This window comes from Heptranchias perlo, chromosome 27 (assembly GCF_035084215.1).
Source record: "Heptranchias perlo isolate sHepPer1 chromosome 27, sHepPer1.hap1, whole genome shotgun sequence".
In the NCBI taxonomy this organism is placed as follows: Eukaryota; Metazoa; Chordata; class Chondrichthyes; order Hexanchiformes; family Hexanchidae; genus Heptranchias; species Heptranchias perlo.
In genome coordinates, this window is record NC_090351.1 from 29,591,595 (window position 1) to 29,604,468 (window position 12,874).

General features: G+C 39.3%; 1 protein-coding gene across 1 annotated transcript in view; it reads left to right on the top strand.

Moving 5' to 3' along the window:
- The window catches only part of sort1a (sortilin 1a), a 70,003-nt gene extending 57,439 nt beyond the window's left edge, over positions 1–12,564 (top strand). Inside the window, exons 17-20 of the mRNA XM_068007541.1 lie at positions 748–856; positions 3,337–3,449; positions 5,392–5,506; positions 11,512–12,564. Coding sequence (XP_067863642.1) covers positions 748–856; positions 3,337–3,449; positions 5,392–5,506; positions 11,512–11,526 — 352 coding nt within the window. The 3' untranslated portion in view covers positions 11,527–12,564. The remainder of the gene's footprint in view (positions 1–747; positions 857–3,336; positions 3,450–5,391; positions 5,507–11,511) is intronic.
- The last annotated feature ends 310 nt before the right edge of the window (positions 12,565–12,874 follow it).

A 12,874-nucleotide genomic window follows, 5' to 3' on the forward strand; every position in this document is an offset into this window, starting at 1 on the left:
CATCAAGCTACACCAACTTCATTGCAGGGACCGGATTATCCCTCCCACGAGGTGGCAGACAAATTCCAGTTTCCCCAAACATGACCAATATGGTTACCTACAAATTGAACACTTCCTACAGAACCTAGCCTTGCTGCATAGGTTTCGATGTGAGCACTTATGGCAGATATTACGAAAAAGCCCAAGCCCAAAGGTTGTGGTTTCTAGCTTACCCTTGATTTGTACCAGCAATGTATTCTCCTGATTTGGGAATGTATGATTTCAATGGAGATTTATTTATGGTCTTTGCATTTTTATTTTATGCAAAGACCATTTTTGAAAAAGTGGAAGCATTTTACAGCAATAGTTAACATTTTTTTAAAACTGGCAACCTGAACAATGCTTGCGCTACTCCTTTGTTTCAGAGCTTCAAATCCAACCATGAGCTCCCATTGTTGAGCAGTTTGACTTGTAAATTCCTAGAAAATATGCAATCACTTCTTCTTTTGGAATAGTCCACTTGACTGGGATTTAATAACTTGCTTATGATCGCTGGTTTATGACACTTCAAAAATGGTATTTACTTCCTATTTTACCAAAAAAGAATAATCATTCACACCCAAGAAGTTTGACTGGAATGAAGACTTGTTGTTGTGTTGGTGTTCCATTCACATTATTTTAAAATAAAAACTCTTCCTAGATCATTTTAAATGTGAACTTTCTTTTTTAATTTTTAACATTTGATATATCGACTAATTTATTTCTTAGATACCGAAAAATTCCAGGAGACAAGTGTTACGGAGGGATACAAGTGGATCGCTCAGTGAAAGACATTAGTAAAAAATGTATCAGTAACTTGTTGGCACCTGAAGAACTGGTAAGTGCAGCTGCAATCATTCCTGCAGGTGGAGGAATTGTTGGCTTCATAGAGGGAAAAAAATATAGTGAAGAATTTCTGAAGTTTTCCAGGGTAACAAGTTAAATGAGGAAGCATGTGTAAAGTGAGTTCTTGGTCAATGATTGCATAAGAACATTTACTCCATTGCACTGCTGTGCCGGTGCTGTCATCACCAAAAGTGTAGAACTGAGCTGCTGGTCTGATCTAGTCAGTGTGAAATTACTTTCTTTAGAAAGCTTGAGGAGATGCTTAGTGGATTATTTTTTTTTAAAAACGTGTTCGGGGTTGTATTTGTCTTCCAGGATGATTCTGGATTGTAAGATTTAGCAACTGAGATGGAGAGGCAAGACTGGTCAAGCGAGATCTGATGGGCCAACAAGCCAGCCATACACTATGTTCACTGTAGATTGAGGCTCATGGACTAATCCACCAAGGTGGCTATTGGGGGTTAGATATTAACCAAAATTTGATATGGGGAAGTCATTAAAAGTCTAAATAAGGCAGTTGCTGAGTGAATTGACAGAGATGCCAATGTTGGTGCGGATGAAGGGTCAGAGTATAAGGTCTTAAGCACTTGAGTCGAAGAGGCACTAGTGACGGCAGTTGAGGTGCAGTCGTTTTTTTTCCAGGTTCGGAAAGAGAGGGTCAAGGAGACCTTATTCGTGACCTTTAAAATGGAGAAGCCTCGTGCGATGACATTGTCAAGAGGGTGGATGTGGTTGGGATTATTTATGGAGAGTGAAGTTAAGGAAGGGCAGTGAAATCTGAGATGAGGCAAAGTAAATCAAAGTCCAATTTGATTGTACTGAATTTAACAACAAGAGAAACATACTGATTTCTAAACCACATGAAATTACAAAGTTGTGGCAGAAGTCAAATTCATATTCTGCAAAATGCAGTATAAATTGCCCCATATTACAGTTGCTATTTTGGTTTCAAAATCCTGAAAACATGAAACTGCAAATCATTCAATAGATTTCAGTAGGTCGTTTTCAAAATGTTTCAAATCCAATAATTAAATATTGTAGGTGGTGAAATTATTTGATACATTGCAAAATCAAAAGAAAATCTGAATATTTAAAAGACCTGTTCTTGGTTAAAGAAATCTCAATTTGGACTTTTTTTCCTGGACAATGGATTAAACATCAATCTGAAAGCACAGACATTTGCTTTGGTATAAAATGTCATTTTTAAACTGGTCACATTTTTTTACTTTTAATTCCACATTTGTAGTTGTTCAGTGCATGCTTCTGAACTGAAATTCATGTGTTTGGCCCCACGTACGCAGCCTGTCTTCCTGACTTTGTGCATGTTGAAACTTACTGCAGTGTATGCTGAGTGTTGCAACATTTCAACTCTTTCTTAATCCAACCCACCCAGCAAGTGCATTTTGAAAACATAGCTGAAAATTTTATTTTGGTGTAAATTATGACTGTAGCCTACAACCAGAATAATCTTTTTATTATTCAGCCTTTTTTCAATTTGAAAATTACAGCCAATTCTAATCAGACTGCACTTTGGGGGGCGGGGGAAGTTAGCAATCTAATGAAATCGGTGAAAGACTGCTTTCAGTTTTCAAATGTTGCTGTTCAGAAGAAAAAAAAGTTGCTTATAAATTTGCATAATGCACCAAACCTTTTAATTTTCTATTTGGTCAAAATGTAAAGGAGAATTTGTTAAGAGTTAGAACAGAGTCCTTTTACCTATGGGTTAAATGATGGGATGATGGACTTATCTCCTGCAGCCGTAATGGTTCTAAATAAAATTAATTTGTGCAATTTAACTCAGTACTCCTGGTTGTGAGTTCCGAGCTACTTTTGGGACAGAAATTGTGCTGTATCAAATAAATATTAGGGTTTTAAAATGAAAATATCACGTTGGTGTAATAGAATTAAAAGGAAAAATCTCTATGCTTTTTTCCCTCGCATTAACGTGTGCTGGATACCCCTTGTTTATGTGAGTCTTGGCAATGAGTATTAGTAGGCTAGTCAATGGTGAGGAGCATGGCAGCTAAGTCTGATCCAGTCTTCACCTAATGCCCACACACGACTTGAGTGGAAACCCTGGCTGATATTGCCCTCCTTAATCCAGAAGTATTGAGGGCAGTTATAGTACCTCTGCTGTCTCCTTGACCAAGATCAACCAGCTCATTAGTCACTGGATAAATTCATGGAACCCACAGAGATATGCATCCGAAATGGGATAAAGGTGTGTTTACAAGTCAGCTAGAAGAAGTTTTACCTTGCATTTGATCTGAAATACTAACATAGTACAAATTTAGAACAGTAGTATTTCTCTGGTTGTGACATTGCTCACCTTGATGAGAGCATCTTTAAGACAGCTTCGAGAGAGATCCAACAAGTTGTCCTTGCTCTGATATTAAATGTACCTATTGTTGGAATGTATTCAGTTCAAATAATATTTGGAATTAAAAAATAACATTTCCTTTGCTTTTTCAGTCTGATTCCCACAGAACCAGCTCTGTGCCAATTATCGCCACTGTAATAGCATTATTACTGATACTGTTAATCTTTGGAGTGATTTTTATCAAGAAATATGTGTGTGGTGGAAGGTAAGTATATTCAATTTAATTTTATTCTGAGCAAACTAGATTTTTAGGGTTTTATGGTTAGTTTAAATATAGCAATCTGTTTAATTTTCCAATGTTTTTCAGCTCCTTAAGTTCCCGTTGACAGCCGATTTTGATAGAACAGGGACAGGAGAGAATACAAGGAGTTTTTTTTTTAACTGGCAGTATAGATCCAATTCGATCTTCATGTGTAACTTTCCCAATTTGTGCTGCCAGTGGGAGCCCCTCGAGACCATTTACAGGAAAATTGCAAATGCGCTGTGAACCGTTTTCAGCAAAGCCAGAAAATGATCCCTTTTGTGCTTTTTTTTTATATAACAAATCATCGCAATGAATGAAGGGATTTCTATTGGTGCACACATCCCAATAACTACCAACAGCCTGCGCCCAGAGTGGTATTTTATGGGTTTGTGTGTTTGATATCGCAATGTGGTTTTTTTTGATTGAGTCAAGGCAATCAAGAGAAGCAGCCACATCTCTGAGGAAGTTGATGTGCGAGTCACCTTGAACAATTTGTAGAGACTAGGGACCAGCTTGGTTGCCTTTTCCTCTTGACCAAAGGAAAATGGATAGACAGAGGCTGTTTAATTTCATCTTGCATACATTCTATTAAAAGCAGTGCAACAGATAAACATTTTAAGGGTACATTTACACTACAACTTTAGCATTAGCACAAAGCAGTTTTCATTAAAGTTGTAGTATAAATCTCGAGTCGGGACCTAACCTGACTGGAGCAAAGCGCAGTAAGGCTCGGTAGAGGAGGTTGTCTCTCTGCCTTTCTTGATGCTATATCGAGTGCCAATCTGGTATGGTGGCAAACTTGGTGCAGAAAATTCCATAGGGTCCCTTGGACCTCCTGGGTACTTTTTACATCTACCTGTAATTAATTTGAGTGTTTATACAGTGAAGATACTATGTTCCCCACCCCCTCTCCTCACCCCTGCACTATCTAAACATTTTAAAATTTAAGAGTACTTTCCTGGGCAGCAAAATTCTCTTCTGCCACTACAATGTCATTACTCGGAGTATAATACCTATAAGATCAAAGGGAGAAGTTTTAATTTTTGCTGTAGGCTGTCCACCTGACTAGAGGCAAGGGGCACACTATGGAGCCTTGCAGGCTACTTACAAAATTTAACACAGTTATCATTAATTTGCATGTATCTCAAGCTGCAGATCCCAACTTACCTAAGTGTTCTAATTTAGCATTTATCTGCCAATGAGGTAACAGCACAAAAACAGTCCTTTCAAACCTCAGGAGGCCCCCAAAATTCAGGAAAAAAACAGCAAATAAGAAATATAAGCATAAATTAATTGAGTTGCATCTCAGTCTAGAACTCTGCATGGCTCTTGAGATCACATGGTACTGATGATTTTATGAAAGCTATTTAAATCGACGAGCAAGCCATTAATGGAATGGTGTAGCATTTCATTAAGTACAGTGACTTTTTTTCTCATTCTTCCAATTCAGTAAAATTACTAAATATTGAATAAAATCTGCCGTAACCATTGACGGTGAGAAGCCCATTTGCAGTGGGCTCTGATAAGCCAACTCTTGATACATTCCTCAGTTTTGATATAAAGAACATCTATGCAAATAATCGATTCTGAATTAAGAACAGAAAATCTGAAAATGCAAGTAGATAACTGAAAGCGCCAACTGGTTGAAGGGTCTTTCTCATTCAAATGCTAACTAAAATACTGTGTAAATTTTAGGATTTTTAGCCCCGATTTTTACCATTTGCAGTTTATTCTCTTAATCCCTCACTGTGATTTATGGCTGGAAAACCCAATTATTTTTTTTTCTACCCTAAATTCCCAGATTGTTCATATAGAAGGATTTGTGTGTATATAAAACTTAAATAACCAAGATGAAGAATTGCCAACTGTAATCTCTTAAAATTGCTTTCAATCAATCTTTTAGATTCTTGGTACATCGGTACTCTGTCCTACAACAGCATGCAGAAGCTACTACAGCAGATGAACTGGGCACTACTGTAGCTGTTAATAAACCAGAGTACCATGATGACTCTGATGAGGTAAGTGTAGCACAGTTTTTCCTTTTTAAATGTCATGGGCAAATTCAGAATTTGGCTGTTCCCCCTCCTCCTCTCCTTGACTCAATTGGTGCCACTCTTGTTTCTAGGTCAAAGGTTGAGTGTTCAAGCCCTCAAGAATGTGTGCACATAATCTATGATATTACATTGCAGCATTGTCAGGGTGCCTTCAGATGAGATGTTAAACTCAGGCCACACCTGCCTGTTCAGGTGTCATAGAGTCATAGAGTTATACAGCACGGATAGAGGCCCTTCGGCCCATCGTGTCCATGCCAGCCATCAAGCCCTGTCTAATCTAATCCCATATTCCAGCATTTGGTCCGTAGCCTTGTATGCAATGGCATTTCAAGTGCTCATCCAAATGCTTCTTGAATGTTGTGAGGGTTCCTGCCTCCACAACCCTCTCAGGCAGTGAGTTCCAGACTCCAACCACCCTCTGGGTGAAAAAGTTCTTTCTCAAATCCCCTCTAAACCTCCCGCCTTTTACCTTGAATCTATGCCCCCTTGTTATAGAACCCTCAACGAAGGGAAAAAGCTCCTTAGTATCCATCCTATCTATGCCCCTCATAATTTTGTACACCTCAATCATGTCCCCCCTCAGCCTCCTCTGCTCCAAGGAAAACAAACCCAATCTTCCCAGTCTCTCTTCATAGCTGAAGCGCTCCAGCCCTGGTAACATCCTGGTGAATCTCCTCTGCACCCTCTCCAAAGCGATCACATCCTTCCTGTAGTGTGGCGACCAGAACTGCACACAGTACTCCAGCTGTGGCCTAACCAGTGTTTTATACAGCTCCATCATAACCTCCTTGCTCTTATATTCTATGCCTCGGCTAATAAAGGCAAGTATCCCATATGCCTTCTTTACCACCTTATCTACCTGTTCCGCCGCCTTCAGGGATCTGTGAACTTGCACACCAAGATCCCTCTGACCCTCTGTCTTGCCTAGGGTCTTCCCATTCATTGTGTATTCCCTTGCCTTGTTAGTCCCTCCAAAGTGCATCACCTCGCACTTTTCCGGGTTAAATTCCATTTGCCACTGTTCCGACCATCTGACCAACCCATCTATATCGTCCTGCAGACTGAGGCTATCCTCCTCGCTATTTACCACCCTACCAATTTTTGTATCATCAGCGAACTTACTGATCATACCTTTTACATTCATATCCAAGTCGTTAATGTAGACCACAAACAGCAAGGGCCCCAGCACAGATCCCTGTGGTACCCCACTGGCCACAGGCTTCCAGTCACAAAAACAACCTTCGACCATCACCCTCTGCCTTCTGCCATTAAGCCAGTTTTGTATCCAAAGTGCCAAGGCACCCTGGACTCCATGGGCTCGTACCTTCTTGACCAGTCTCCTGTGCGGGACTTTATTGAAGGCCTTACTGAAATCCATGTATACCACATCCACTGCGTTACCCTCATCCACACGCCTAGTCACCCCCTCAAAAAATTCAATCAAATTAGTCAGACATGATCTTCCCTTGACAAAGCCATGTTGACTATCCCTGATTAATCCTTGCTTCTCCAAGTGGAGACTAATTTTGTCCTTCAGAATTCAGGTGGATGCTAGAGATTTTGTGGCACTATTTGAAGAAAAGCAGGGAGTTCTACCAATGTCTGGGCCAACATTTCTCTCTTAGTGCCACTGAAAACAGATGAACTCGTCATTCATCTCATTGCTCTTTGTGGGATCTTGCTGTGTCCAAGTTAGCTGCTGTGTGTTTGCCTTTTTTTAAAAAAGCGACTGCACTTCAAAAGTAATTCTTGACTATAAAGTGCTTTGGGACATCCTGAGGACATTAAAGTTGCTTTATAAATTCTAGTCCTTTCTTTATAAATGCATGTATTTCTTTTTGATCTCTATCTATATATCTAATTAAAGATCTCACATCCACATCCTATCGACAAAATCTTGCTTCCTTTTGTCACTTTTGTCACACTTTTCTGTCAGTTTCTGTCTTTTATAAATTCCATTCATATTTATAATGGCAAAAGTCCCTTTTTGTAATTGCACAATCTGGCTACTGGATGGTTTTGTGAAACAAATCTGAACTGTTTCTCTGTATTCAGTTGCCACCATCTTATTCAACCAGGTAATTTTTTGTTTACTTTTTAGAAATGTTTTCAAAATATTTCTGAATTTTGTATTTTAAAACTTGTCTCCTGGCAACTTCTCATGCCCCATAGACTCGGGCATTAAATTCAAAGCCCCCCTCACAAATATGGTGTTCAAGCTGTTATGTTTCTTGTTTCCCTTGAAAAGATTGTCGCTTTCCACTAATGAAAATGGCCCCTCTCGAGTACGCTCGGTCATCAAATCAGCATCTTTCAGCTGTTGGGCCCACAGACTTGTGCCTCTGCTTGTGAGCTGGCAGCTTCCTGAATGACTATAGTAATAACTCTATAAACCCAAACTGCCAACGAAAATCAGATGGAGAAGGAGAGAGAAAGTGAAAAATAGCGAGACGAAAGAGATAGGGACTGAAGGACAGAGACTTCAGGGCAGAGCGAGATATGTGTGGGAGATAAACTCGTGTCGGTGATAGAGGCACAAATCAAAGGAACATACAGGTTATAGGAGTGAGAGCAGGCAGATAATCGGAGGGAGAGATCAGTGGATAGAGGGATTGAGGGAGGAAATACTGATCTGGGGGGAGAGGGAGGTTTGAGAGAACCAAAGCGAGATCAGGGAGAGGTGGGTGAGGGACAAAGACAGATAGAGAGGAGAGAAAAACCATAAAGGAGCTAGACCAAGGGAATAGCCAGACGTCACAGTGACAGAGGAAGAGAGAGACAGGGTGACACATACCGACACCCACCCCTGATAGTGAGGGAAGGGGAAAAAGAGAGAGGTCAGGTAGACAGACAAAGAATGGTCAGGGACAGAAGCGGGTCACAGGCACAGAGAAAGAGATTGAGACACTCACAGACTGCACAACTTCATCCCCAATACTCCCACATCCCTAAACCACTCAAGATCCTATACACACTCCATTTTTGTCAACACCCCAACATTCAACTTACTCGCTGTTACCGCATCCTATAACCACTATCGTAACTACCTTCCAAATATTCATCACCTCTCACCCCAAGCACGAAAATGTTTCCCCATTCCCAAGCTCTCAATGCCACTTGGTATTCCATCTTGAACGCTAATGCATTCCAGTCACTTTCACTTGCAACTCCCTACTACTGCTTCTGGCCTAAGCCCCTAAACTTCACCATTATTTCTCACCTCTGACAACCTTCAATTATTTGTCACTGCCTGACACCAGTGCTGAAGAACAACTATACACACAGGAATTACATAGAAATTACAACACTAAAACCAGCCATTTGGTCCAGCTGTGTTGCTATTTTTCCTCCATGAGTAGGTATCTTGTCCCAATGTCCCTTAGTTCCCTTTCCTTTCAACCACTTATTTAACCTACTCTTGAATGTTATCACGGTCTCTGCTTGAATCACTAATTTCAGTAGGGCATTCTGCATCCTTAATTTTCTGTTTTTTAAAAAAAAGTTTCTCTTCTTTGTCCTAAATCTCTTACATTTAACCTTATGTCTATGTCCCCTTGTTCTGGACCCCCTAAATCACTGGAAACAATCCAAACTAGGAATAGAGAAATAAAAGATGACCACGCATGCTTTTATTTAATTCCACTGTCAGTTTGGGAATGTTTATTTTATAGGCAGGATTTGTCTTTGATTTTATCTGTTGTGGTATATGGATTAGAACTGTGTGTGGGACTTATTGTCTGTGAAAACTTGTTCCGATTTTCATTACTCCACCATTGGCGGCCGTGCCTTCCACTGCCGAGACTCTAAGCTCTGAAATTCCCTCCTTAAATCTCTCCTCCTTTAAGATGCTCCTTAAAACCTATCTCTGACCAAGTTTTTGTTTACCTGTCCTAATATCTCCTAATGTGGCTCGGTGTCAAATTTTGTTTGATAACGCTAGTGTGAAGCATCTTGGGATGTTTTCCTGCATTGAAAGCACTATATAAATGCAAGTTGATGTTGGTGTTGAGTGGATTGGAGAGGGAGATTTTACTGTAGAAGATAGGTGACTAAGAGAAGGAAAGAGAGAGAGTACAATGAGAGAGAAAAACCATAGAATCATAGAAAGGTTACAGCAGGGAAAGAGGCCATTCGACCCATTGAGTCTGCGCCAGCTCTATGCACAAGAAATCCAGCTAGTCCCACTCCCCTGCCCTATCCCCGTAGCCCTGCACATTTTTTTCATTTCAAGTACTTATCCATATTCATGTGAAGAAGTGTCTAGCAGAGTGCAGAGAGAATAATGAAGAAAAGCTGAGAAAGCCATAAAAAGAAAGAGGAAGAACACAAGACGAAGCAAATAAAGATAAAGAAACCAACAATTAAGGAATGGGAGACAACACGAAGAGAGAGAAACACAACTGTTTGGTCTCTGTTTAATGCACTGTGTGTAACTGGCAAGTAAATAAAGCAATTCCAGCATCTTGGCCTAAATGTCCCTCCTTGATTGTGGCATGTTTAGTATTATCCACTGCAACAGCAACAACTTGCATTTATACAACACCTTTAACGTAGAAAAATGTCCCGAGGCGTAAACAGACAAAAACGGATGGTGAGCCATGGAGTAGACTTCAGGAGGGATGACTAAAAGCTTGGTCAATGAGGTGGGTTTGTAGGAGGACTTTAAAGGAGGAGATGTGGGTCCTAGATGGCTGAAGGCATGATCACCAATGGTGGGGCAAAGGGATGGGGATGTACAAAAGGCCTCAGTCAGGAGAGGGGAGTTCGGTGGGGTGGTTATAGGGCTAGAGAAGATTAGAGATGGGGTGGAGTGAGGTCATGCAGTAATTTAAACACAAGGAAGAGAATTTTAAATTGGTGGACTGGTAGCCTATGTTCGGTCAGCAAGTGTAGGGGTGATGGGTGAGTGGAACCTGCAGCAGCGAGAGCTAGCAACCTGATATTTATGCCATAAGAGATCCAATAATGTTAGATTTCCCTCATTGCTAATGTTATACTTTGACAATGTACACCATTTAAACAACCCTCTTACCTTTTGGGTGGGTCTCAGACTTGAGGCAAGGTTGCAGAACAGTTGTTCACTGGCTTTGGCTTTTCTTATGTATTTGAAGTTTGAGATTGTCATATACAGCACAATAACACTTCATATCAGACTGTGCCTGTAAAATTTACACCAATCATAGTTTAATGATGTGTGAAAGTATAAAAAAAAACTCGCAGCAGTATTACTGAAAATTAAGCCTAGCCTTTATCTCTGTGAATGCGAAAGAAATATCTAGTCCTGGGGACAAACAAGCCATCTCCCATAGACAGGAATATGTTTTGATTTGTGTAAACAAGCCATGCTTTTAAGTTTTTAATTTGAAGGTTGGAGGTAATGCATCACAGAGATAAAGAAATTGCTTCTTGAGAAATCAAATTTATAATGGATCCAGAAATGCAAATTATTTTGTCTTGCCTCCAAAAATAGGAGTGGGGGAAAACAAACTTTCACACATTTGCACGAAGGTAGCTTTATTCATATAAGTAGATTTGTATAGTTGGTGTCTGAGATACTTTTTAATTTCTTGTTTTGTATACCATGATATGAATTACTGGTGCATCTGTAGTAGTATGCAACTTATAGATACTTGACATCTGTCTATATACAAAATAATTTCTTCACTTCCCAAATAATTTCTTTTTTTTCCTAAGAATCCAGTTTATTTACTGGTACAGTATAATGTAGAATAAATGTGAAATGTGGATTTTATCAACTTTTGTAAGGATGATTTCTTATACATATGAAATCAGAATAATGCATTCTGCCTGGGTTTTGTTCCCTGAACTCAGGGCTTTTAGATTGTGCTTTGAAAGTATTCACAAATATTATAATTTTTCATTGATGTGACCTATTATTTCAGTGCACAGTGAAATTCAACCCCTTCAAATCAACATTTTGCATTGAAACCCAGAACTTTTTTTTACAGGATCTCCTGGAATAGACTGATTTAAGAAGAAAATTTGGAGCTACAAGATGCTGTTCTTGCCAAACAAACATCACCGTAGTACTTAGAGATGCTGTTGCCTCCATCTGATATTCTCTATCAAATACCTACATTTTGATTTTACAGCATCATGCAGTGGCAATGTGACATTTTTATGAATGTGATATATCTAGATCTGCAATCACAAATTTCACAGATAAGACTGCTTCTGGTCCTGGTTTACTGGAACTGTTTTTGAAAGCTTTGTTTTATGTGGGGGAGGGACAGGGGAGAGGAGACTGAATTGGTGTCAACCAGAGTTTTTTAAAAGGGGAAAATAGTGGGTTTGGAGTATGCCTGACTTATTTGCAGAACTACATTTTTAAAATCTGCTTCTGGGTACATAACTGCAAGGTCTAGTGGACTTTTTATATGATTAAATATTCTTGAGAAAAGACTGCATTAACCAACATACCTTTTATTTCTCGCCAAGGCTAACTTATGTCACAAATTAAATGTAAGGAGTGAATTTTTTATTGAATGCAAATGTTGCTTCTTGGAGAATAAATGCCACTGAATCCAGAATCCCAGATAATGGGCACAAATAAAATTCAGTCCTCACCTTCCTCAAGCAGGCATTTATTGTGGCAATGCTTTTTCCAAAATGTCTTAAAAATATTATGTGGCTACTTTATTGACCTCCGAATAATTTCCCTCATGTAACAATTTTAGTATCAGACTCCTTAGGAAAGTTAAGTCCTCAAGAGCAACGCCCTGCTAGGAGCTCTAGAGATACCGCTCTGTGTACTTGATATGTATAAGAAATACATTAGAGATGCACATATTGATTCTCAAAACACTCCAGCTTTGTATTAAATAAGAGATGTACTGTTAGATGATTTTGGGAGATAATTTACCACTTAAGTCTTACGCCTCATAAACCACGAAGAAACGATTAATGAAGGCGTTTCACACATTTAGAATATCAAAACATCCTAATCAAATGTCAACTGTAATTTAATTTTTTTTAAATTAAAAACTATGCTTGTGTCCTGACTTGCTGCACTTTTGCTGTTTCTTTCATTGCTGCTATAAAAGAACAGTAGGCATATAAACAAAACACAATTCATGGATTATAAAAATAACTTGGAATGACATCTGGTCTGTACCCAGGTACCTTTTTTGACTCACCATTGACAGCATAAATCGTTCCAGCTGGTACTCTACCTTTATCTGGTAAACTGGGAAATAAATTGAAACCATTGTGTTCCTGTACTTTGGGGTAGTTTATATAAAAATGTTATCCAGTTTCAGAAATAGCAAGTAGGGTGTAGAATGTACTGAATTTGATGAATACCTATTTCAG